This window comes from Ranitomeya variabilis, chromosome 7 (genome assembly GCF_051348905.1).
Source record: "Ranitomeya variabilis isolate aRanVar5 chromosome 7, aRanVar5.hap1, whole genome shotgun sequence".
Lineage (NCBI taxonomy): Eukaryota > Metazoa > Chordata > Amphibia > Anura > Dendrobatidae > Ranitomeya > Ranitomeya variabilis.
Window position 1 is genome coordinate 68425100 of NC_135238.1, and position 27532 is coordinate 68452631.

The 27532-nt window shown below is 42.8% G+C and overlaps 1 protein-coding gene across 3 annotated transcripts in view; it reads right to left on the reverse strand.

The window, feature by feature from the left end:
• Positions 1 to 27532, reverse strand: part of METTL22 (methyltransferase 22, Kin17 lysine) — a 256306-nt gene that overhangs the window by 159130 nt on the left and 69644 nt on the right. For all 3 annotated transcript variants that reach the window (XM_077275255.1, XM_077275254.1, XM_077275253.1), the window contains exons 4-5: positions 20230 to 20270; positions 18738 to 18882 (exon numbers count right to left, since the gene is read on the reverse strand). In XM_077275255.1, coding sequence (XP_077131370.1) covers positions 18738 to 18882; positions 20230 to 20270 — 186 coding nt within the window. The remainder of the gene's footprint in view (positions 1 to 18737; positions 18883 to 20229; positions 20271 to 27532) is intronic.

Below are 27532 nucleotides of genomic sequence, written 5' to 3' on the forward strand. Positions count from 1 at the left end.
CCAAGTCCAATCCATATTATCATTCCTGTTTGTTTTTGTTTTTTTGGAAGTTTTTGAAAAAAAACTTATCGTATACTAAAAATGTTGCAACTTTTGCCATTTTCACAGACGTTCCTGCAGTTCTGCCAAAAGTGGGTGAAGCAAGGCGTGGTGGCACACAGCCATGGGATTTATTAAAAGCTATGCCATTCTCGCCGACAGGAGTAATATTTCTGGAGAGGCATACATCAATGAGAACCTGTACCAAATTCATTAAGTGACGTGCGCCTCTTAATCAATTTAGCGCATCCTACCTCAAAACACTCATTCATGAAGACGAGCATGTACAACACCAGTCTAAGGGAACCTAGCCCCCCATGCTGAAAGGCCTGGTAAAAAATAAGGCTCCGATTCAGTAAGACTGGTGTTTTGTATGCCGATCTTAATGATGGGCTTGAAGGAATAACAATGTTAGGGCTAGCGGAACGCACCAAATAATTAGAGAGAAGGTATAAGGTGCATTCGCCGCTCGGGGTCCACCGCGCAGAGATGGAACCTGCTGCTGAGTAATGATGGACTATATGGAGGTACAATGTGGATACACACATGGGTTGGAGCTTCACCCGGTATGAAGGAAGCAAACCCTGTTGCGTCACAGGGCCGCAGTACCGCACAAAGAGCGCAAGGAGTCACAGAACTCAGTCCCAAGACTCAGGGAAAGAGTTCCTCTAGACCTCATGCACTTGACACCGCTACTGGGTGTCAGAGTTTAACAGAAATAATAATTAAATGCACAAGAGTGCGTGCTGTGCCGCTCTGGCGGACGCCACTAACCACCCAGACTTGGGTCAGGAAAGCGCTCTAATAGCGCACAGCGCCGCACTGGCCGTCCCAGCAATAAGACGCTGTATCGTGTGTTAAGTGCAGATTGCACTGTCGGGTGCTAGATAGCAAGCATCCATCATTCGCGAGCAGTCAACAACACTAGGAAGGGGGATGATTAATGAGCGACTTTCACACATCTGCACACACAAGTTTTCAAGTATACACTAGCGCATGGCCGAGCGGCCATGCAAACCTTTTATAGCAGCAGTGCTACGGGACCTTCCAGATGGTCCAATAGGAGCCGCAACAGGACCTGAGCATGTGACCCCCGAGCTTCAATGGGAGGTCGTCCCGTGGGCATGCTCAGTATGTGAAAAGCAGGACTTAGTCCCAGAAAGACCTGCTCGCTGCTGATCAGTACTGGCTACAAAGGCAGAGGCCGGAAGGGCAGCGGTAACCAGTCACACAGTATCAGTATCAGATGCTGGGACCGACATCTCCACTGAGCAGGCTCCACTGCAGCTGGAGAAGAATGGGAGACCGCAGCGGAGATGGTTCAAGATTCCCCCTGTGCAGAGGCGGGACCTCAACACCTAACACATGTGCCTAAAACATTAAGAGGCTGAAACCAATTAATACATAAGGCTAATTTTATAAGTGGTGTCTGCCTCACCAGAAACATTACTTCAGTTGTATACTGGAGCGGGAGTGGACAAAGAAGAAGGCCCCAGTGCAAGAACAATATAGGGGCCCTTTTCTGTCGATTAGTTCATTATTATGAACACCTGCTTTGGAGAAAGAGGGGCCCCTGCGCACCAATGGTATGACCGTCCGCCCTGGGACTGGAGTAACATTTTTGGAATAAGGAATGCAATGACTTTTAAAGCGGATATTCTGAACTTAACCTCTTTCTGACCTCGGACAGGATAGTACGTCCGAGGTCAGATCCCCCGCTTTAATGTGGGCTCCGGCGGTGAGCCCGCATCAAAGCCGGGACATGTCAGCTGTTTTCTACAGCTGACATGTGCCCACAATAGCGGCGGGTGAAATCGCGATTCACACGCCGCTATGGACTAGTTAAATGCCGCTGTCAAATGCTGACAGTGGCATTTAACCGACACTTCCGGCTGGGGCGGCCGGATATGAGTGCATCGCCGACCCCCGTCACATGATCGGGGGTCAGCGATGCTTCTGCATTGTAACCATAGAGGTCCTTGAGACCTCTATGGTTACTGATGCCAGCCTGCTGTGAGCGCCACCCTGTGGTCGGCGCTCATAGCACACCTGCATTTCTGCTGCATAGCAGCGATCTGATGATCGCTGCTATGTAGCAGAGCCGATCAGGCTGTGCCAGCTTCTGGCCTCCCATGGAGGCTATTGAAGCATGGCAAAAGTAAAAAAAAATGTGAAAAAAATAAAAAAAATGTAAAAGTTTAAATCATCCCCCTTTCGCCCCATTCAAAATAAATCAATAAAAAAAAAAATCAAACCTACTCATATTTGGTATCGCCACGTTCAGAATCACCTGATCTATCAATAAAAGAAAGGGATTAACCTGATCGCTAAACGGCGTAGCGAGAAAAAAAAATCGAAACGCCAGAATTAAGTTTTTTTGGTCACCGCGACATTGCATTAAAATGCAATAACGGGCGATCAAAAGAACATATCTGCACCAAAATGCTATCACTAAAAACGCCAGCTTGGCACGCAAAAAATAAGCCCTCACCCGACCCCAGATCATGAAAAATGGAGACGCTACGGTTATCGGAAAATGGCGCAATTTTTTTTCTCTTTTTTAATAAAGTTTGGAATTTTTTTTCACCACTTAGATAAAAGAGAACCTAGTCATGTTTGGTGTCTATGAACTTGTACTGACCTGGAGAATCATAATGCCAGGTCAGTTTTAGCATTTAGTGAACCTAGTAAAAAAGCCAATCAAAAAACAAGGGTGGGATTACACTTTTTTTTGCAATTTCACCGCACTTGGAATTTTTTTCCCATTTTCTAGTACAATGATGTTGTTCAAAAGTACAACTTGTTTCGCAAAAAATAAGCCCTCACATGGCCATATTGACGGAAAAATAAAAATGTTATGGCTCTGGGAAGAAGGGGAGCAAAAAACGAACACGTAAAAATGGAAAATCCCAAGGTCATGAAGGGGTTAATATAAAACAAAAAATGTGCCTAAGCACTAACGGGCAGGCAGTTGCTACCCTCCTGCATGTTGTGCGGAAGCCGTTCTCCACCGGCACGGAGTGTTAAAAGACCACACCTGTCGGCGATTCAGCTGCCTCTGCTGACGTCACGTCGACAGAGCAATGTCTTCTTTTCCGCTCCAATCTGTTGACGAAATCAGACTGCCAAAGTCATTCTGATTGACAGCCGGATCCCCGCTGCCTAACTGGAAGAGTCGGCTATCGATTAGGATTTTTTTTTTATTTCTTTTTCAAAAGTCTTGGATAACCACTTTAATGAATCTGTCGTCATATGGGCGCTGATGCTCCCAGTCTTGGCGCCTCCTCAAACCTGCCTATTTTCTTGTGAAAACTTCACAAATTACAAAATTGTTAAGCAACTTCGTGTTGGGTAAAAAAATGGGTGACATTTGAGGGGGTTTTATGCCAGAACTCTGGTTTAAACATTGTAATAAATCAGGGCCTAAGACTGTGTGCACACAATGCGGATTTAGTGCGGATCCGCAGCGGATTTTTCCGTGCAGAAATGCTGCAGATCCACACTGTGATTTACAGTACAATATGAATCAATAGGGAAAAAAACATCTGTGCAGATGGTGCGGAAAAATCAGCGCGGAAATGCTGCGGATTTAAAAGAAGTGCATGTCACTTCTTTTGTGCGGATCTGCAGCGTTTCTGCACCCTTCCATGATAGAAGTCCGCAGTGGTAAAAACCGCACAAAATCCGCATCAATTCTGCATAAAAACCGCACAAAATCAGCAGCAAATCTGGACCTGCGGTTTCTGCCAGGAGATGCGGATTTTGTGAAGAAAATTCTGCACCCCAGTCCGCAACGTGTGCACATAGCCTTAGTTTACAGGAATAACAATGTGCTATTTTACATGAACAAAGCATGAATTTATGAAATGTGCTGGATTCTCAATGACTGTGCCTGCATGTGTAAACTCCCACGGTGTGATTCTGCTTGCATCCATTACTGATGTTATTTTTATGCCCAGTTTTGCACTATTATACTACTTCAATGGAACATTACACAACTACAACTTTCAGCTCATTTGAGCGTTTAGGCAATCAAATGTGGATTGTTCTTCCTACAGAGAACAATGCTAGAAGCCGATACTGTAACCATCTCCGCTACACTGAGACTTCTCAGCCATTATTTAGTTTCCCCTGCTTCGTGTACGGTATTAACTCAAAAGAACAAGCCAATCTAAATGCTAATGCACAAGATTAAAGCAGACACTTCAACTAACAAAAAACTGCTGTAACTGAATCCAAACGTAAAATAAAACAGAGCAGAGAATGTCAGTTTGTCACTTTCTTGATAACTGGATTAGAAAGAATTTCTGATGTCTTTAGACTTATTAGGGTTATAAAGTGAAGGTGCAGCCATCTCAGACAGCTCACTCATACACAGGAGCACCCACTCTATGAGAAAGAGCCTCTGCCAGACATGTCTGGCAGCAGCTTATTTCAGGAAGTAGTAACGGATCGGCAGGGAAATCAGACAAGCTGGATCTTTAACTCCAGGTCAATCAATTGTTTGGCAATCCCAAACACATCAGAAGGTTAGCCAAATCAGTCATCAGCTGGTTCAGCTGACATTAGCCTAATGTGTACGGGGAGGGCCTTTAAAGCATGTTCACACAAACCACATTTTCAGTCCGGGGGCGGTCCATGAGGGGAAAAAAAAATGGCCGCACACAAATAGCACTTGGACCAAGGCTATTTAAGTAGGCAATTTAGATGTCAGTTTAATGCAGAACGAATGTACGTATAAAAAAGAAAAAAAAGAAAAATCATTGCATCACGCATTGGTCTCTCCCTTAATTTGGATGAGACTCGCCTGTTTAGATCTCTGGGCGTACATAAGAAAAAAAAAAGTCGGATCCCATATGGATCAACCGCGTGGCATTCAGCTTTATTACCAGAGGAAACTAATTGGTGTTGATTCAGAGAATGTTTGTGCATGACACATTATACTTTTGGTTATTGAAAAATTCAGAATGATAAAATTTGTGGGGTTTTTTAAGAAAATTTTGGAAATTTGGCAAAAAATTTTTAAAAGGTCTCAATTTTCAAACTGAATTTTTATGTCTTGGTAAAAGATATTTATTGACCGTTTTGTGTAGTTTGACTATCATTTACAATATCAAGATAAAAACCAATAGAAAGTGTAGAGAGGTAACTGGAAGGTGTTACTATTACTTACCGTATACTGATATCTTTATGTCCAGCATAGTATCAAAAACAACTACTGAAAGGCACATCACCAAAACGCTGCTTCTTATAAACCCCAAACAGACTAGATGTGATGATTTCTCTATATAGCACCAACATATTCCACAGCGCTTTACAGTTCATACACAAGTCATAAGTTACAAAGTTAAAGATAATACAATAATTAAAACAAAGATAATGACGACCCTGCTCTAAGTGGTGGGGAAGACACAAAGTACAGGTGCTTCTTTACAATGATAGTCCAGCCATCTTGAGGCAATGGGGGATAGATAAAAGCTGCATGAGCTAGTCAGCAGCCAATATTTGTGGTGCTTTCAGGTGCGGTGGAGTTTGATGGAGAATTATGTTCAGAAAACTAGTGAATAGGATATATTTAAAAGGACTTTGATGATTGGGGAACGTGATAGGACGCCCTAAATAGATGTGTGTGTAGGGAGCGCATAAACTGTGTAAGTTGTGGTTAGTCCTGATTTCTTGGGGTAGAGAATTCCAGAGGATTGATGCAACTCAGAAATCTTGGAGCCGGGAATAGGAAGTACAGTTTAGTGCAGATGTTAGTGGAAAGCCACTTGCGTAGCATAATGAGCGGGTAGGCGAATAATCAGAAAATGAGGGAGGAGATGTGGGGGTGCCGCACTGTGGAGAGCTTTGTGGGTGAGAAGAAGCAGTATAAATAGGATCTTATAATGTATGGGCAGTCAGTGCAATGACTGGCACAGAGCGGAGTTGTCCAAGCACCAGTTAGCCAGATAGAAGACCCTGGCTGCTGCATTACGGGTGGACTGTAGGGTTAGAGTTAAGGGCAGATGTCTGGGAGTTTTGCTCTTCATAGGGGGACTAGGCGGGGTGTCCGCTGTCTCCGCTACTTTTTGCTTTGGCAGTGGAGCCCTTGGCGCAGACAGTTAGGAGGATGGCCTTGGTTAAAGGGTTTCGATATGGCTTGGTAGAAGAAAAAATATCCCTGCATACTTATGTTGTACAAAGCAAGACGATGAATATGGAGATTCACAAGGATATTTTGGTAGATTATGCCTGCGCAGAGGGGGGAACAAAAGGGGTAGTGTCGGACATTTATAAGGATCTAATGCATACCTTCTATATATATATAATCGTCTAAGGGGCACTTCCGTCTGTTTGTCTGTCTGTCACGGAAATCCCGCGTCGCAGATTGGTCGCGGCTGGTAGGCCGCGACCAATCATCGACGGGCACAGTCCGGCGGCGAATTCGCCCCTTCCTACTCTCAGTCAGTGCCCCTCCAGTCAGCGCTCACACAGGGTTAATGGCTGTGTTATGCTACGGTGTAACGCACTCCGTTAACGCTGCTATTAACCCTGTGTGACCAACTTTTTACTATTGATGCTGCCTATGCAGCATCAATAGTAAAAAGATCTACTGTTAAAAATAATTAAAAAAATCATTATATTCTCACCTTCTGGCGCCTTTCCCGCACCTTGTGACGCTCCGGTCCGAAGAATGCATTGCAGTCTCACAAGATGATGACGTAGCGGTCTCGCGAGACCACTAAGTCATCATCTCGCGAGACCGCAATGCATTCTTGGGATTGGAGCGTCACGAGGAGCATCGCTAAACGCCTTGCCTGGATCTGGGGGCTGCCGGAAGGTGAGTATATAACTATTTTTTATTTTAATTCTTTTTTTAACAGGGATATGGTGCCCACATTGCTATATACTACATGGGCTGTGTTAGATATTACGTGGGCTGTGTTATATACTGCGTGGGCTGTTATATACTACGTGGCTGTGCAAGATATTACATGGCTGGGCAATATACTACATGGCTGTGTTATATACTGCGTGAGCTGTGCTATATACTACGTGGCTGTGCTATATACTACGTGGCTGTGCTATATACTACGTGGCTGTGCTATATACTACGTAGCTGTGCTATATACTACGTAGCTGAGCTATATACTACGTGGCCTGCGCTATATACTATGTGGGCTGTGTTATATGCTACGTGGGCTGTTATATACTATGTGGCTGTGCTATATGCTTCGTGGCTGTGCTATATACTACGTGGCTGTGTTATATACTGCGTGGCTGTTGTTATGACCTGGTGGTTAAGAGGCCACACTGATATGACCTGGTGGCTAAAATGCAACATGGGATGAGCTCTGGGAAGGTGGTATCTCTACTGACCGCAGTCCCTAATCCTAACAACAACACTAGTAATAGCCGTGGGATGTTCCTGACTCTCCCTAGACACCTCTTCACAGCCTAAGAACTAACTACCCCTAAAGAAGGAAATAGAAAGCTATCTTGCCTCAGAGAAAACCCCAAAAGGAAAGACAGCCCCCCACAAATATTGACTGTGAGTGAAGAGGGAAATGACGTACACAGAAATGAAATCAGATTTCAGCAAAGGAGGCCAATACTAAACTTGATAGACAGAGAGAAAAGGATACTGTGCGGTCAGTATTAAAAACTACAAAATCCACGCAGAGTTTACAAAAATGAACTCCACACCGACTCACGGTGTGGAGGGGCAAATCTGCTTTCCCAGAGCTTCCAGCTAGCCTGAATATGACATAGTGACAAGCTGGACAAAAAGAGACATATTTGCAGAGCAATAGAGTCCAAGCAAATGGACAAACAAAAACTTGCAAAAACGTATCTTTTGCTGACAAGGATAGGCCATATGAGAAATCCAAGGAGAGAACCAAATCCAACCAAGAACATTGACAGCTGGCATGAACTAAAGCCCAGAGCAGGTTTAAATAACAAACCCAGGCAAGGCGATTAGTGAAGGCAGCTGCCACAGCTACCTAAAGGAGCAGCAGTTCCACTCGAAACCACCAGAGGGAGCCCAAGGGCAGAACTCACAAAAATACCATTAGCAACCACAGGAGGGAGCTCCAGAACGGAATTCACAACAGGCTGTGTTATATACTACATGGGCTGTGCTATATACTGCGTGGCCTTTGCTATATACTACGTGGCCTGTGCTATATACTACGTGGCTGTGCTATATACTACGTGGGCTGTGTTATATGCTACGTGGGCTGTTATATACTATGTGGCTGTGCTATATGCTATGTGGCTGTGCTATATACTACGTGGGCTGTGTTATACGCTACTTGACTGTGCTATATTTCTCTGCTGTATCTGTGCATCATGAATCATGGTATGTGTTAAAGAGGGGGGCCCGGGGCCCTCAAAAACCTGGAGCAGGCCCTGGCTTCACTGATTGTTCGCGGCCGACCGGGCGTGACAGGCGTGGAATTTGAACCACGCTTCGCTAATTGGTCACGCCCGGCCGGCAGAATCCTGTGTATAAATTGCATTATTCTGAAAACTTCATAAATAAACTACATATATATTCTAGAATACCCGATGCGTTAGAATCGGGCCATCATCTACTTTTAAATAATTATCCTATTAGAGCAAAGGGGAAAAGGGAGAAGGAGCTGGGAAGGATAGAGGAAGATAAATGGGAAGTGATTATGGAATATATTCCCCAATATCGCTGAGTGAACCGACAGACTCTCGCAGATATATGTACTCCATAGAGTATATAGGACCTCTGAAAGGCGGTATAGAGCGGGCCTGAGACAGACTTTTGAGTGTCCTCGGTGCCAGGTGGAGGGGGCTGGAATTCTCCATATGTTATGGCAGTGTCCAAGTCTGAACCCATATTGGACAGCGGTGCTTAATGCCATTGGGGGATCTTATGGTTGTAGGATTGAGAGGGACCCTGTGGTGTGTATTCTGGGATATGTGGAGGAGGTCCAGGTACATAATAAATATAAGGTGGCAGTAGCTAAATTACTATATATTGCGCGGAAACTAATCGCCAGATACTGGATAAATGTAGATCCGCCGACGTTGAGGGAATTTTTCAAACAGTCTGACTCTATTGCGAATATGGAAAAAAACATTTATGTTAAAAGAAAAGGGGTAAGAATATTTGAGACACTGTGGACCCCTTGGGTGGAGAGACTATGACTCCGAATGTAGGTTGTTCCATGGACTATTTGCTGCTCTTGTATGTAATGAGGGGGAGGGGAAGGGGGGGAGGGAATTTTTTGAAACTATTGATCTTGTTCATATTGTTATCATTGTGATTTTTTTATTGATTTGTATCTTGAATTTGGTTAAAAAAAAATTGTGATTTTAAAAAAGGATGAACTGGAGAGGGAAAAGTCGAGTGAGGGGGGAGGCCAATTAATAGATAATTACTCTAGTCAAGGCTGGAGTGAATCAAGGCAACAGTGAAGGTTTTTGTAGTTTCCATGATGAGAAAGGAGCGGATTATAGAGATGCTCTTTAGAAGCAAGCGACAAGACTGGGCAAGAAATTGAATACAGGAGGTGGAGAAAAGATAGGCGTCAAACACCCAAACAGCGAGCCTGCTGCCTAGGCTTTATTGTGGTGCCACCCACGGAGAGGGAGATGTCAGATTTAGAGAGGTTATTAGACGGCAGGAGCAGAAGAAGTTCAGTTTTGGAAAGGTGAGGTTTCAGATAGAGAGCAGACATAATGTTGGAACTACGGACAGTCAGTCACTGGTGTTCTGTAGTACAGCAGGGCTAAGGTCAGAAGGTGAAGTGTATAGTTGTGTGTCATCAGCATAAAGATGGTACTGAAAGCCAAATCTGCTGATGGTCTGTCCAATTGGGGCCTTGTAGAAAGAGAAGAGATGGTGGCCAAGAACTGAGCCCTGAGGGACCCCAATAGTGAGAGAAAGAGGAGAAGAAAGAAGAAGTGGAGCCAGAAAACGATACACTGAAGAAGCGGTCAGAAAGATAGAAGAGAACCAGAAGAGAGCAGGAGAGAGCACTGTCCTTTATGCCTATTGATCTGAGCATAGAGAGTAGGAGGTGGTGGTCAACAGTGTTGAAAGCGGATAATAAAAATCTACAGATTACTAACTCACTTGTGGTACAGAATCTCAATTCAGAATTCTAGTAAGGTACTATAGCCATCCAGGTCAATTGAGCCCCCAATTGTTTGATAGTGGGAAGATTCTTCAAACAAAGTAGAATAGTTCTTGACGTTGTAAAAAAAAACAAAACAGTGATCTGACTGGTAGCTCAGCTGTCTAGTAACGTGAGATTGACACAGTCGACAGCATGTGACAACTCAGTCACAAGTATGGACCCTGAAGGACTATTATTGCTCCTATGCATTTAGGAAATGCTCGGCTACCCTGGTCAAGTAATGTCGATGTGTAGTAGGATCTTCCCTGCATGCCTATTCTTGCGCATGCACGAAACAACCAATAACTTCAATTCACTGTATGTTTAATACTTGTGTCCTACATTTATGTCACCTTATGCCTTTGAATAAAAAGTGATGTCAGGGTGTGATCTAGGAGTCCTTTTTTGGCATTGTTGAAATGTTCCCCACATGGTACTTTCCACTTACACAAATGGTACAGTAGGTCACACCTTTACGATCAACGCTCCTAAGTCACCTATATGGGCATGTAGGTCATAGAAAGCAGAATAAAATGGCCCCTTGATATCTGCAATCTGATGTCTTATGCCAGAGAAATCCACATTGTTTTTCTTTTATATTTAAATAAGCTGTTAAGATCTCTGGGTGGGCTATAGATCTCCCTGAGAAACTGGCCCCAGTACATATTTTAAATGAAAGGAGTTACCAGTGTGAGACAAGCTCTGGAGGCAGATTCTTAGGGAGATTATGGCCGGCCCCATAGATATTAAAAGCTCATTTACCATTAATAAAAAAAAAAGTGTATTTCTTGGGAATGAGACATCAGATCGCAAATATCAAGACATATTATTCAACTTTCTAAGATCCGCATGCCCATAAAGACAGCTTACAATGGTTGATCCTACTGACAGGCTTAAATCTTTAAAGACGTTTTCCTAAGAACTTTTCGACAGTCACAACACATGTAGGGATTGCCTGTTTGTTCATATTAAACATACTTAAATTACTATAATTTGACATAATTCTAGTAATCATACTACTACTGACATATTTTATAACAAATACATTATTTCTTTATTTTATTCACTTACATAGCGCCATTAATTTCACTGTGGTGTACAGACACCTTTTCAACCTCCCTAAGAAATACACATAATACTAAAGCCAAAAGGGTGAAACAAAAGACATCTTGTGCACACACAATCTTTCAAGAAGAAAACAATGGCAAAACTTCATGGTAAAGCCCAATTTTAAATCCCTTTTATGTATTCTCTGTTCTGACCAAGTGGATACATAGAGGCTGGCTGAGCCATTCTGCGAAAAACCTGGGGAAATGCATTAGGAAACAAGTGGAAAGAAAGTCAACCAAAACCCATTAGCATGCCATCCAAAATGTTTTTTCCTTTCTGTTTTAGTGAATACAGAAGCATAATGACACTTTTTGTAGCAGTTTTTTCAACTTCGATACATTTTTGTCTATATGAGCAGTTCTAAATTGATGAAATGGTCACCGATAATGAAAAGATCACACAGGGGCTTCATATTACTATTATTTCTTGGACTAAACCTTCATGGCTGCGGATTGAAAAAAAAAAAAAACTGCAGTCAATATAAATGCAGAGAATAAAACCATCTCAGCAGTAAAAAAAAAATCTGCCGAGAATAAAATGGTCTTAAAATGTTTAATACTATTCTCTTCTCTGAGGAAAAACAAAATTGCTGGATATCACAGGTTTAAAGAGCAGGTATAGTTTTTTTTGAGGGTTTGAATTTGTTCATATAAAGAACATGCCTAGAACTGTGAACATTTGGTTTTCTTTTTATTGTGAAGAAAACAACAAATAGGACAAAAGAACTGAAAACTTTAGTGTGCATAACTATTGTTTTGCCTACTCCTCAAGGCAAGTCTGAAGCAGCTCCTTCAGGTTAGATCATTTCCTCTGATGAACAGCAATCTTCAAGTCTGACCACAGATTCTCAATAGGATTATGGTCTGGGCTTTGACTCATCTTGTGGGAAGGTGAACCTCCGTCCCAGTCTCAAATCACGGACAGACTGAAACAGGTTTCTCCTCAAGAATATCCCCGTATTTCTCACCATCCACCTTTCCCTCGACTAGGACCATTTTCCCTGTCCTTGCTGCCAAAAAAACCCCACAGCATGATGCTACCACCACCATGTTTTACTGTGGGAATGGAGTTTTTGGGGGTGAAGAGCTGTGTAGCAAATTCAAAAGGAGCCTTTTAACTTGTGTGGAAGTAAAGGCTTTTTTTCTGCCCACTCTTCCATAAAGGCTGCCTCTATGGAGTGTACGGCTTATTGTGGTCATAGGGACAGATACTACAGTCTCTGCTTAGAAACTATGCAGCTCCTTGAGGGTTGCCTTTGGTCTCTGTGCTGCCTGTCATCTTAATGCGCTCCTTGCCTGGGCTTAGAGTTTTAGTCGGTTGCCCTCTCTTGGCAAGAAAAAGGCTCAAAGCCTTAAAGCCGAAACATCGCCATTTTGGGCTATTAAATAACCCCTTTTTTCACCTTTAACTGTTGTGCTATATATATATATATATATATATATATATATATATATATATATATTTATTTTGTATGCATTTTATTTAAAATATTTTTCGTAGGTGTGCTTTATATCTAATTTTTTTTTATCACTCACACACTAAAAAAAGAAAACTAAGAGCTAACAAACGTCTTAGTCTCTGTATTATGCTGCTTACAAATTAGATATCAAAAGCCTGGTGAGGTGACAGATTTTCTTTAAAAAAAAAGGCATGTGAGAAGTGGAAATGTACGATTTGGTTTTTAAAGCTCAGTGTGTTTTTCTTCCACAATTTTCATAAACATTTTACTTTTTGCTTTACTGTAGCCTTCTTCCAATTAGTAGCACATCTATATCACATAAAAGATCTGGCCAGCACACACATGGAAATGAGCAATTTATATACGTGATTACACGGTTGCGGCCATAAAGGTCAGTGTATTCGTACTGGTAAGAAAATGCATCCCATACCATATTTCGCTTGACACTAAAAGCCATTCTTAATTTCCCTTGAAATCAATTTTTTAATAGCAGAGAGCCATGTTAAACGGAGCCGCACGCTGATTAAAAGTGACTTCAGAGTAGTCAGTCAAATAATGCCATGTGAACCAAATCTGCAGCAACAAGTAAAGGTCACACAAGAGGCACAAATGTTATCTGTCATTCTCGGGAAGTCTCCGGCTCTTCATGGCAAGGATTTTCTGAGCAGCTCCACCGAGACGTTCTAACAAGAAGTGTTCTAAATAACAAAGCAACATGGAGAGGGAACAGAGGACAAACCTTGGCTTCTATGTCACTGGATTCCGTGTATCTGTGTATTTTATTGAATAGGCCCCAGCTGTTTATGCCTGTACGGACAATTGACTTTTATACCATTCAGTGGTCATAATACGTAGGAAAATGGGATATAAAATTTTGCTTTGTGAATATGCGGCTTGGCAGAAGTAACATGTATCATTAGTTGTCGCTACAGCCGCCCGGTCGCTTTTAGTCTAGTTCACGGCTATGTTCACATGTTGCGTTTTTTGTTTCCCTGCAAGTAAAACCTGCTTGAAGCTGCTACGAAAACAAAAGAAGCAAATTTTGCTGCATTTTTTTTGTCTCGTGTGCATGCTGATAAGAAGTTTATTGCCCCTCCAAATAAAAAAAATCATTATGCAACTCAATTAACCCCTTAATGACCGCCAATATGTCTTTTAGCTGACCTGACATATAAGATAACAGCCTCCCCATACAGGTGACAATCCAGCAGCTGTCGGCTGTCCACTATAGCTGACAACTTGCTGCATCAGCCACGATCAGTGTTGGCACTGTCCATATCTGTTTAACCCCTTAGATGCTGCTGTCAATAGTGACTACATCATTATAAATGGTTAACAGAGCGTGAGGTTGCCTCATTATCCCAATTGGAGCCCTCAGATCATGATTGTGTGGTCCTGATGTTTGTGATGGCAAATCATGGCCATATAGCGGCCTTAGAGTCTGCCGGCTGTAGTAATCTGTTCAGAAGTTACCGACATTTAGGTGGTAAAAATGCACATTTTCATTTCTGTCATGTCACTTTGCATTAATTTCGGAAAAGCACCTGAAGGGTTAATAAACTACCTGACAGCAGTTTTCAATACGTCAGGGGGTACGGTTTTTAAAATGGTATCACTTTTGGGGGTTTCCCAATATATGGGACCCCTAAAGGCACTTCAAACATGGATAAGTCCCTAAAAAAATAAATTTTGTAAATTTCCTTGAAAAAAAAAAAAAAAAAAAAGAAAAATTGCTGCTACATTTTTAAACCTCCTAAACCGCTAACAAAATAAAAGAACAATTTACAAATGGTGCTGATGTAAGGCAGGTATGTGGGAAATGTTATTTATTAATGTTTTGCTGTGGTATGACTATCTGAATTAAAGGGATAATCATTCAAAGTTAGAAAATTGCTAATTTTTTTTTAACATCTTTCTCAAATTTCTGATATTTTTTTATAAATAAACACAAAACATATCGACCTAAATTTACCGTTATCATAAATTTTAATATTGTGTCATGAAAAAAACAATCTCAAAATCACTGGGATTTGTTGAAGCGTCCCAGAGTTATTACCGCATAAAGTGACACTGGTCAGATTTAAAAAAAATTGGCTCCGTCACTAAGGGGTTAAGGTTTTTGCACCAAAACCTAATACCGGCATTTTTTGCACTTACCCATGGGTTCCTATAAGTGAAAAAACTGCAAAAATGCTGAAAGAAGTGACAGTTTTCCAAATCAGTCAGGAAAACAAAACCAATGTGTGAGCATGAGGTTTCAGAAATCTCATAGACTTTGCTGGGGTTGTAAACCACAGATTAAAAGTTGCATTAACAAAACTGCAGCAAAAACGCAACATATGAACATGCTCTAAGCCGAATAGTAATAAGAGTACATAGACGTAATAGTCAATCTTGGGAAATTTGCAGGAAAGTTTCAAAAACAATGTGCTTTGTGTAAGAGCGGCGAAGAAAGCATCCAGCGGACGTCTATGAGCCTGGCGCTTCTGGTCTCTCTTCACCCCGCTCACTAATGGCTCTGTGCATACAGCAGGCACATAGGCGCTCCTTACTCTGGACGACGACGATAGGAAGGGGGAGTGCTGGATTCCTAAATATGGAAGACTCAGAACCAAGAGTACGCTCTACATTATTGCCAATGGATTTTATACACATTATTTTTTTCAAATAGCCCAAGTGACTTATTACACTTTGCTAGACTTAAAAGTAAGCGTCTCATCTTCACACATGGCTAAGTTGCATAGGGCTTGAAAAAAATGTTATAAAAAATTCACCATAATTATTTAGCGGCCTTCGGCTCAATCTCGAGCCATGGCGACTTGATGGATGAATGCTTTGTAGGAAGATTGATCTTGTGCCAGCCTAGATAGATCCACCAGGATCTTCTCCACCGTTATCTTGATCGTATCGGAATCAGTCACTAGATTTTTGCCACCTAATCTGAGAGCTGTATAATGTAGAGACAGAGCCCCTGATTCCAGTGATTTGTCACTTACTGTGATGCTTGCTGTACTTTTGATACAATCACAGCCTTCTCACCAGGGGATTAATCCCTAGAGGACTAGTAAACCTGCTGCCATGTAGTCCTCTATAGCCATATGCTGTATAACCACACCCCCACCACTGGGCGCTCGCGGCCTATGCAGAGTGTACACAGGAATCTGCCAATCAGTGGTGTGGGCGGAGTTAAACAGAGCCCAGCATTCAGAGAACTGCTAGATCTGCAGAAGATAAAACACGGATTTCATCAAAACTGCTGCAAGAAGGCCAGTAAGTGATCTATCACAGGAATCAGGATCTCTGACTCTATACCACACGGTAGCAAAAACCTGGTGAAAGGTTCAATGTAAAAATCCTCTTTGTTCTACAGAACAGAGGCTTTTTAATTCAATTGTATAATGATCGTTGCCTAGATTATGGGCCACCTATGCAGTGGATCAACAATGGTCAGTTTCCTAAACAAGGAGCATATTCTTGCAAATTTTATTGCAAAGAGATGGCAAGTGCTACAGTGATACCGGCTGGATTGCTGGACCCTCCCCAGCTTTAGTACCCTTGTGCTCCTCTGATACTTCGGGTCAGCAATAGGCATGCTGCCAATCATCAGCAGCGCAGGACATTGATATCAGATGAGTGAAGGTCTCTCTCTGGGCAACGTCTGTTAAACAAGTATACATTGCTTACCGGCGCAAAATATTTACTCTTCTTCTATCACCATCACTACTGCATACAATTTCCACCATGCTTCTTGGAGTTTCTCACGTGTTTTTTTTTTTTTTTTTTTTTTTTTAAATTCCTGCTTTTCTCCCATTAATCACAGTGTAGTATCTACGCACTGTAGTAAATCACTGTCCCAGACACACTTTAGTGATGAAACTCTTGAGGAGTCAACAGTTAATCCCGGGATATCACTTTTCTCTACATTAATAGAGGTGAAGCAGTCAGTTGGATCAACCCTCCTAATCCGTCTATATGGGCGTGTAGGAACCTGAATAAAATGATAAGTAGAGAATCTGCTTCTAGAGCTTATCTTAATGAAAGGTGAAAGCACAAAAAGAGGATTCAAAGATCCTCCAAAAATTTGAAAATACAGCAAAACAAGGCAGAGATGCTTACCTGCCTAGGCCTCCAAACAAATGCACTATCAGGATGCAGTGGACCCATGTGGTTATGATGGAAAAAACACAGGTGCAGCATAACCGATGAGGCAGCCACTCACAACCTGCCAAATTAATGGAGGGGGTGGCTGCTTGGCACATTGCTGCACATAAAAGACTTGTATGTGCAGCAATGTGCCAAGCAGCCACCCCCTCCATTAATTTGGCAGGTTGTGAGTGGCTGCCTCATCGGTTATGCTGCACCTGTGTTTTTTCCATCATAACCACATGGGTCCACTGCATCCTGATAGTGCATTTGTTTGGAGGCCTAGGCAGGTAAGCATCTCTACCTTGTATTGCTGTATTTTCTTAATGAAAGGTGGCATAACTAGTGTGAGACATGTAGATCAAGAGAGCAGACTGTCAGTCATTACATGTCTCACACTGGTAACACTTCCTTTCATTTAAAATAACCTTTGAAGGCAGATTTTCAGGGAGATCTATGTCCGGCCCATGGATCTTAACAGCTTATTTATATATTAAGAAAAAAAGTGAATTACTCTGGAATGAAATATTGGATCACAGATATCAAAGTATCATTTTATTGAACTTTCTAAGACCTACATGCCCATATAGATGGCTTAGGAGGCTTGATCCTACTGACAGATTCCCCTCAGTAGAGCTGTTTGGCAAACTTTTCAATGTAGAAAGCAGGAGGGAACAAGAATTGTCTATAATTAGTATCTCCTCAGGAGAAAAGATAAAAAAAAATGAAGATTACCGACCCTGTATTGTGAGGCTCATGCCAAAGAAGATCTAATTTATCTGTCATTATTAGAATAATGCGCCAATATCACCGTACAGAGAAATCTCTCACAACCCCAACTTGGGATCTATTAAGTAGGACACCAGCAAAGCTGAGTTTTTGCAATATGGGAAGAAGCTGGAGAAAGCCCCCTTAAGAACATGCTCATGATGCCCAGATGAATATTAATGAAATTGTTCACTACTTATACATTGATGCCCTAGTCTTAGGATAGGGCATCGATGTCTGATTGGTCGTGGTCCGGCGCCCCTGCCGATCAGCTGTCATAGATACCGGCGGAGTTTGGCCGTCTACTTGTAATGGCCGCCACGGGATACTACACGTCCGCCTCTGATTCAATTCAATAGGAGGTGGATGTGCAGTAACAATCCCTGGCAACTACAAGTCGACGGCCAACCTCTGCAAGTACTTGCACTCGGCAGCCGCCGCCACTGATAACACCTGTTCGGCAGGGGTGCCAAGCGCTGGACCCCAGCCGATCAGACATCGATAACCTATCCTGAGGATAGGGCATCAATGTAAAAGTAGTGGGCAGCCTCTTTAAACTTGGTGTACTAAATAATAACCCCAATATCCATCGCTTGATTTTCAGAATAACCCTTGAATTTCCAGGTTTTGAGTGTAGTAATTCTGTAACGTAATGGTGACAATTCTCACATGTATTAAGTGTAAGAAAATCTTTCTAAATTGTTAAAATAATTAAACATTTTGGCCCCAGGGGTTCAATACTGATTGATTTGACCATATTTATAGGTTTGCAAGTTCCGTATATGTTCCCTTCTATATCTGGAGGCCATACCTCCCAATGGGTTGCTCTCATTCGCTGAATGCTGGCGTTCTTTCAGCTTTTGACTAAATCTATAGATAATACCTTACTGGCTTTACAAAGAGTCATTTAATGATCTACTCAGTAATAAAGTCTACGCGCTATCCCTATACGTTCTACATAAATCGTCTGGTGTCTTCCAAAGTCTTCATCAATTATGGTGATGAAGCTGGACTGTGGGCAGGAGGACAATTCATCTGGAGTGTGACGGCAATGATATAATAAAGAGATGCTGTACCTGTGCAGATCACCGTCTTAGCAACGGTTGCCATGATGACACTGGTGAAGCCGGTGCCTGCTCCGAGCTCCAACGCTGTGCACCCCCTGAAGAGATCCTGCTGCCAGAGAATGTAATCAGCAAGAAGAAATGCTCCTCGCCAGATCTAGGAAAAAAAAAAATCTAAGTGATTCGTATCCATTGTTTTCCCTACAGTGGCATGTAAAAGTTAGGGCATCCCTGGTCAAATTTACCGTTATTATGAACAGTTAAGTAAGTTGAAAATGAAATCATCTGTAAATGACCTAAAGTTAAAAGATGACACATTTCCTTTGCATTTTGGGCAACAAAAAAAAAAGGGCCAGTGCCAAAGTTTGGACACCCCTGGAGATTTGTGTGCGCAGATAACTTTGACCAAGGTTTCAGACCTTAAATAGCCTGTTAGGGTTATGGCTTGTTCATTATCATCATTAGGAAAGGCCAGGTGATGCAAATTCCCCAGCTTTATAAAAACCCAGCCTCCTCTAACCTTGTGACAAAAAACAGCAGCCATGGGTTCTTCTAAGAAGCTGCCTAGAACTCTGAAAATGAAAATGGTGGAGGCCCACAAAGCAAGAGAAGGCTATAAAAAGATAGCAAAGCGTTTTCAAGATGTCCTTCCCTCAGTTCAAAATTTAATTAAGAAATGGCAGCTAACAGCAAAGGAACAATAGAGATCAAGATAAGGTCTGGGAAACCAAGCAAAATTTCAGTGAGCTGCTCATAGGATTGCTACAGTGGCAAATCAGAACCCCAGCTTGACTTCTAAATCTTTCTCAAGGTCTTTTGCAAACTCTGAAGATGTGGTACATGGTTCTACTGTACTCTACACAGACACCTACACAAATGAAGCCTTCATGAAAGAGTCATCAGAAGAAAGCCTCTCATGAATCCTCACCATAAAATTCAGCATCGGTATACAAAGAACATCTAAACAAGCCTGATGCATTTTGGAAACAAGTCCTGTGGACCGATGATTGCACCAACTGGGCCGTCCCACTTTGTGAATAGAGGTGGAGGAGGAAAGGACTCAGTAGCTCAGATTAGGCAGGTATGAACTTGATTTTGCTTTGAAAGACATTATGTCTTTCAAAGGGGGCATGATACCTGCCTTGCCCCAGACACTAACAGCCGACATTGAGTCACACAAAAAAAAAAAAACAGTGTCAAGAAAGTCATGAGAAATGTACATGCGCCGCAATAGGCTACATGCATGTACTGCCAAAAGCGGGTCCTTTTTTTATATAATGGGAATCAATGGTCAAGATATGTAACTATATGAGAAACATATAGTTACATTACAACCACAGGGCTACAAGTTCAGCATATTAATACAAATATGGAGTGAAGAGAGACAAAGGAAGGCAGTACTTTCCATAAAGATTTTGTTTTGTTATTCATGACTAAAATATGTAAAATCATTAAAATATGTTGTAAAAAATTAAATTCCCACAAAAATCAACACCTTTCCCACCTGTTTGCCAACATCTTCTAGTGGTGTGGCCATGGTGTGCTCTGCAATAAAATACAAAGATGCATTAACTATGTATATATTGTATATATAGATAAATACAGGACTATTAACCAGCATCAAATGAGACCTGAAAGGCATTATATACACAGATGTTTTGGATTATTACATACCATAAAAAAAAACACATAATGTATATCTATTTATCTAGATATCATATGTATAAAGTGGGTGAAATGCAAAATTGATAACATATTCAATCCACAAAGGCAAGGAAATCAAACCATAGATGTCCATAAATTAAGTTATGTATAATAATGAGAAATGAAACAGGGAGAAACTATTGAACACACGAAGAAAGAGGTGCAAAAATTCATGGGAAGTCATGACACCCGCTGAAATCTATCAGTAATTAGAAAGCAATCCTGCCACTTAGTGTAAAATAATATCAGCTGGTTGAAATGATGGCCTATAAAAAAGGTGTCTCATTACCAAAGTGTCACACAAGAAACATCTCATGATGGGTAAATGCAGTGAGCTGTCTCAAGACCTTTGCAACATTATTGTCGCAAAACATACTGATGGCATTGGTTACAGAAGAATTTCTAAACTGGTTGTAGGCATACCAGCTCTGGCTTGTCAAGGTAAGGAGGCTTATTCGCCGTGTGGGTTGATTGTGACTTGTAGGATCGCTACTTCCAACAGGTGGCGCTATAGAGTTTAAGTCCTCTTTTTCTCTGAAGAGGCAATTTGCATATTAAACTGGTTGTAGTGAGCACTGTTGGGGCCATAATCCTGAAGTGGTAAGAACATAATTTCACCATAAACTAGCTACAACCAGGTGCACATTTTCAGACAGAGAAATGAAGAGAATTATCAGAAGGGTTACCCAGGAGCCAAGGACAACCTATGGAGAACCACAGAAAAACGTGGCATCAGCAGGTACAATTGTTTCAAAGAAAATAAGTAATACACAACCTCCATGGCACGTGTGCACGCTCACCATGCATGACTTCATTACTGAACAGAAAGGCAGTTTAAGCAGGTTTAAAATTTGCTTAACAACATGTAGACAAACCTGTGAACTATTGGGATATTATAGTCTGATCAGAAGAGACCAAAATTAAACTCTTTGGATGCCATAATACACACCATATTTGGAGGCCAAGAGGCACTGCATATCACACAAAAAATACCATAGCAGTGAAGTTTGGAGGTGGAAACATCATGATGTGGGGCTGTTTTTCTCCTGGGAAATGTCATATAATTGCAAATGTGAGGACTCTTGGCGCGGGTTGTGGGTTTACACATTTTGTCCAAAATGCACTGCTCAAAAAAATAAAGGGAACACTAAAATCCCACATCCTAGATATCATTGAATGAAATATTCCAGTTGTAAATCTTTATTCATTACATAGTGGAATGTGTTGAGAACAATAAAACCTAAAAATGATCAACGTAAATCACAACTAATATCCCACGGAGGTCTGGAGTTAGAATGATGCTCAAAATCAAAGTGGAAAATGAAGTTACAGGCTGATCCAACTTCAGTGGAAATGCCTCAAGACAAGGAAACGATGCTCAGTAGTGTGTGTGGCCTCCGCGTGCCTGTACGGCCTCGCTACAACGCCTGGGCATGCTCCCGATGAGGTCTCCTGAGGGATCTCCTCCCAGACCTGGACTAAAGCATCCGCCAACTCCTGGACAGTCTGTGGTGCAATGTGACGTTGGTGGATGGTGCGAGACATGATGTCCCAAATGTGTTCAATCGGATTCAGGTCTGGGGGAACGGGTGGGCCAGTCCATAGCTTCAATGCCTTCATCTTGAAGGAACTGCTGACTCACTCCAGCCACATGAGATCTGGCATTGTCCTACATTAGGAGGAACCCAGGGCCAACCGCACCAGCATATGGTCTCACAAGGGGTCTGAGGATCTCATCTTGGTACCTAATGGTAGTCAGGCTACCTCTGGCGAGCACATGGAGGGCTGTGCGGCCCTCCAAAGAAATACCACCCCACACCATTACTGACCCACTGCCAAACTGGTCATGCTGAAGGATGTTGCAGGCAGCAGATTGCTCTCCACAGAGTCTCCAGTCTCGTCTGTCACATGTGCTCAGTGTGAACCTGCTTTCATCTGTGAAGAGCACAAAGCGCCAGTGGCGAATTTGCCAATCCTGGTGTTCTGTGGCAAATGCCAAGCGTCCTGCACGGTGTTGGGCTGTGAGCACAACTCCCATCTGTGGCAGTCGGGCCCTCGGACCATCCTCATGGAGTCAGTTTCTAACCATTTGTGCAGACACATGCACATTTGTGGCCTGCTGGAGGTCATTTTGCAGGGCTCTGGCAGTGCTCCTCCTGTTCCTCCTTGCACAAAGGCTGTGGTAGCGGTCCTGCTGCTGGGCTGTTGCCCTCCTTCGGCCCCCTCCACGTCTCCTGCTGTACTGGCCTGTCTCCTGGTAGCGCCTCCAGCCTCTGAACACTACGCTGACAGACACAGCAAACCTTCTTGCCACAGCTTGCATTGATGTGCCATCCTGGGTGAGCTGCACTACCTGAGCCACTTGTGTGCATTGTAGAGTCCGTCTCATGCTACCATGAGTGTTAAAGCACAACCAACATTCCCCACCTGCAGAACCACTCCTTTATTGAGTGTGTCTTGATAATTGCCAACAATTTCCATCTGTCTATTCCATTTGCACAACAGCATGTGAAATTGATTGTCAAACAGTGTTGCTTCCTACGTGGACAGTTTGATTTCACAGAAGTTTGATTTACTTGGCGTTATTCTGTTAAGTGTTCCCTTTATTTTTTTGAGCAGTATATATATAAATAATATATGAGGTAAAAGTTGATATGTTTTTGCACTTCATTTTTCAGGGTGCAGCTAGGCCCAGTATTTTTGGCCTTGTAAACTAGGGTGTCTTCCCTTATGGGATGCATCTAGATAGTGCTGGGCTCTAATAGTATGGGCGTCATTAATAGGCTGCAAGCCAGACACTGTGCATTACCTGTGTGTGACCAGCGCCCTATACAAGCCTCTTTTGTGCAATTATATGCTAAGCAATCACCCCCTCTATGAGTTTGTAGGCTGTGATTGGTTGCCTCATCAGTATTTTGCACCTGTATTGGGAGTGCACTAGTTCAGATACCTGGACAGGTAAGCACTGCAGACCCTTTGTGTTGCATTAATTCTAGAATACAAGCTCTGATAGTACAGAATCTGATCATTTATCTTCTGGTCCTGTCAATAGTTTGTAGGAATGTCAGGAGCGACAATATATTACAATTTTGTGTAGAAAGTAGTTCCACAATGGAGATGATCATGGGCTGAATTAACGGCATGTCATTGTATATAATATCAGATATTAGTCACTTTTATATGCAGAGTATAATTGTCACATCTTTAATAGATCCATTCAAAATAATCGCCAAGTCATTTACCAGGTATCCGTTACACAGCCTTCCTCCATAGCAAAGTCTAGTGCCTGATTTACAATTATAAAAACATGATAATTTACACCCATCATTGTGCAGGTTGGAAAGGGCTTATACAGAACACAGGAAATCCTACAATAAGTGGCCGTAATGACAGATAATTGGAGGAAATATTGTTTGATATTTCTGCTTTGAGGGGGGCAATTGCGATGTCTCGGCATTTTGGATTATCTACCAGCCTGTCATATTCACAAGTAGTGATGGGTGAATTCGAACGGTACAGTTTGGGGTCCGTACCGAACACCTAGTGCCCAGACCCCGAACACGGACTTCTCCAGGAAGTCCGTATTATTGTTTGGGTTTGGCACCCTGAACATCAGACGTTTCCCATGTGTGACAGCCCGAGAGACACCGACTCTGATGAGCGGTAAGTTCATTACTGCAGGTTCCCACGCTGTCATACAGATATATTCTTGCAAGGGTCGAGTATCACCAGTCTCAAGCTCCATATATCCTGGTGCTAATAATAGATGCACGTTTTTTAGTCCAGCTACTTCCATGCTCCGGAAAGCTGCACTAATTAGATGTCCCTGACTCAGAAATCATTATACATATTGTGCGTGAAGACCTCCAGAAACCAAACTGATCAAGAAAAACCAGATGAGCAGAATATACTGTGGATTTTACAAGAGAAAGAATATGGAGGACTTTCTTCCAATTTTATATTTTTCAACTGCTGATTAGACATTAAGTTATTGAAAACTATAGTCATTTAATTGTAGCAAAACTAATGAGCAAATAATTCCCCAATACAACATTATCGAGGTCGGAGCTCCACTTTAAAGGGGTTGTCCACTACTTTCAATTAACCACCCAATGTATCCCCCCGGTGCCCCTGATGAATTGTGTAATTACCTTCCGTTGCCATTTTCGCCTGTGAGCGGCGCTATTCCGGCGGCTGAGTCCGGGTCACGTGACCCCCAGGCTGCAGCCGCCGCTTATTTCCGCCGACGTCACGTCAATTTCCAGACTCTGGAAATTGACGTGACGTCATGAGCAGGCGTGAGCCAGCCTCACAGTCAGCAGTCACTCATCAAGAGTGACTGGGCTGTGGGCGGGGCTGGTGGCTGCAGGCCTGTGCTGGGGCGGGGCTAGGCAGGGATGATTGTGCGGGCGCCGATGCTCTGCGGGCCGGCGCTGTGCGGGCCGGCGCCGGTATGTGCGGGCCGGCGCCAGTATGCGCTGGGTCTGCTGCGGGGGGTGGTCTTTGGGGTGTGTGTGTGTGTGTCTCTGAGTGCAGGCATCGTCCGATGGGAATACAAGTCCCATCGGGCTCTGCCTGCTACAGTGACAGTGAGTGACACATTAGCCAATGATGGGACAGTAGTAGTCCCATCATCCGGCTAATGTGTTGAATGTAAAAAAAAAAAATAAATAAATACACATATACAGTACATACATACATACAAGACACACCATGTGACACGTGACAACATGCACCATGCGATATGCGAAAACATGCAACATATGACATGCACCATGCGACGACATGCAACATATGACATGCGACATGCAACATGCCACATACAGTACGTACATACATACAGACATACAGTACATATAACAGAGTACATACTCACCATCACTTGACACCTTGATCCCCGAAGCCATTGTCATCTGTAAAAAATATTAAAATAATAAACAACCTATATACTCCCTGATCCGCAGAAATCCAATTAAAACGAGTGTCCCTCGACGATCTCGAGCATCTGCTGATGCGACTGCTCTCCAGGGGCTCCAGGAACACAATGATGGAAGGTATCCTTCCACAATGTATTCCTCACAATGTATTCCTACGCCCCTGTGAGAAAATAGTCCCTAGTCTCACTTTATGGCATTGCTGTATGAGAAATTTTCCCACGCAGCTTTTTGCCATAAAGTAAGACTTTGAACTTTAGTAACCTCAGTGATGCACTGCAGGAGCCATTGTCTCCTGTCAGTGTGTCACTGAGGGTCCTATAGAGCAGTGACATCACCCGATGTCACTGTTCTATAAGGGAGATCGTCGTGGGACACTCGTTATTAATTGGACTACGGCGGACAGGTAGTATACGGTTTATTATTTTACGTTTTTTGCAGGCACTGAATTATGGTAAGTATGGTGAAATGAAGAATATTAAAATACTTTTTCCTAATGTGTGTGTTTTATTAACCCTTTATTACTATTGGATTAATAACGGATAGGCGTCTTATTGACCCCTCTCCGTTATTAACCCGGCTTAATGTCACCTTACAATAGCAAGGTGACATTAACCCCTTATTACCCCATATCCCACCGCTACACGGGAGTGGGAAGAGAGGGGCTAAGTGCCGGAATTGGCGCATCTTACAGATGCGCCATTTCTGGGGCGGCTGCGGACTGGTATTTGTAGCCAGGGGGGGGGGGGCAATATCCATGGCCCCTCTCTAGGCTATGAATATCAGCCCGCAGCTGTCTGAGTAGCCTTTCTGGCTATAAAATATAGGGGGACCCCACATCATTTTTTTTGGGGGGTCCCCCTATTTTAATAGCCAGTAAAGGCTACGCAGACAGCTGCGGGCTGATATTCATAGCAGGCTACAAATATTGGCCCCCGGCCGTCGGCTTTCCCCCTCTGGCGCAGAAAATTGAGCGGGAGCCCACGCCGTTTTTTTTATTAAATTAAACGCTCATTAAGGCCTCTTTTACACTTGCGTCGGTACGGGTCCATCGCTATGCGTCGGGCCTACGTACTGACCCACGTTGTGAAATTTGTGCACGTCGTGGGCAGCGGACGCAGTTTTTCAACGCATCCGCTGCCCATTCTGAAGTCCGGGGAGGAGGGGGCGGAGTTTTGGCCGCGCATGTGCGGTAGAAAATGGCGGACGCGACGGACAAAAAAACGTTCATTTGAACGTTTTTTCGTGCCAACGGTCAGCCAAAACATGACGCATCCGTTGCACGACGGACGCGAGGTGTGGCCATCCGTCGCGATCCGTCACTAATACAAGTCTATGGGTAAAAAACGCATCCTGCGAGCACATTTGCAGGATCCGTTTTTTTCCCAAAAAGACGGATTGCTAAAAACACAAGTGTGAAAGTAGCCTTAGGCTGCTTTCACACTAGCGTCGGTAAGGGGCCGTCACGCTGCGTCGCTAATAAAAGTCTATGGAGAAAAAAAGCATCCTGCAGACAACTTTGCAGGACGCGTTTTTTCTCCACAACGACGCATTGCGACGTGCAGTGCACGACGCTAGTGTGAAAGAGGCCTTAGAAACATCGGCCTTTCTATTATATATCTATGGATATATCTATCCATAGATATATTTATAGATAGATATATCTATAGATACATAGATGTATCTATCCATATATTTGGCTGCTTTCACACATCAGGTTTTTGCCGTGAGGCACAATCCGGCGAGTTTTGAAAAAAACTGATCCATTTTTTTCCGCCGGATCCGTTTTTTCTCATAGAGTTGTATTAGCGCCGGATTGCGCCTGATGGCCACACGTTTCATCCGTTTTTGGCCGGATCCGTCAAAAAAGCTGTTTCCGCCGGATGGAAAACACATACAGAGGAACGTTTTTTCTGTCCAGCGAAAAAACGCACAGCGACGGATCCAGCAAAAAAACGTATGAAACGGAGCTGTGAAATGATGAATCCGGCCTTGGAATCCATTTTTTCATGCATGTTTCCATTCAAATCATGCACATTTTCCATTTATTTACTTATTTCCAAAAACGGCATTAAAACCGCGCATAAACCACACCAAAAAAAGCATCAAAACTGCACCAAAAACTGCATCAAAACTGCACTAAAAACTGCATCAAAACCTGGTGCAGTT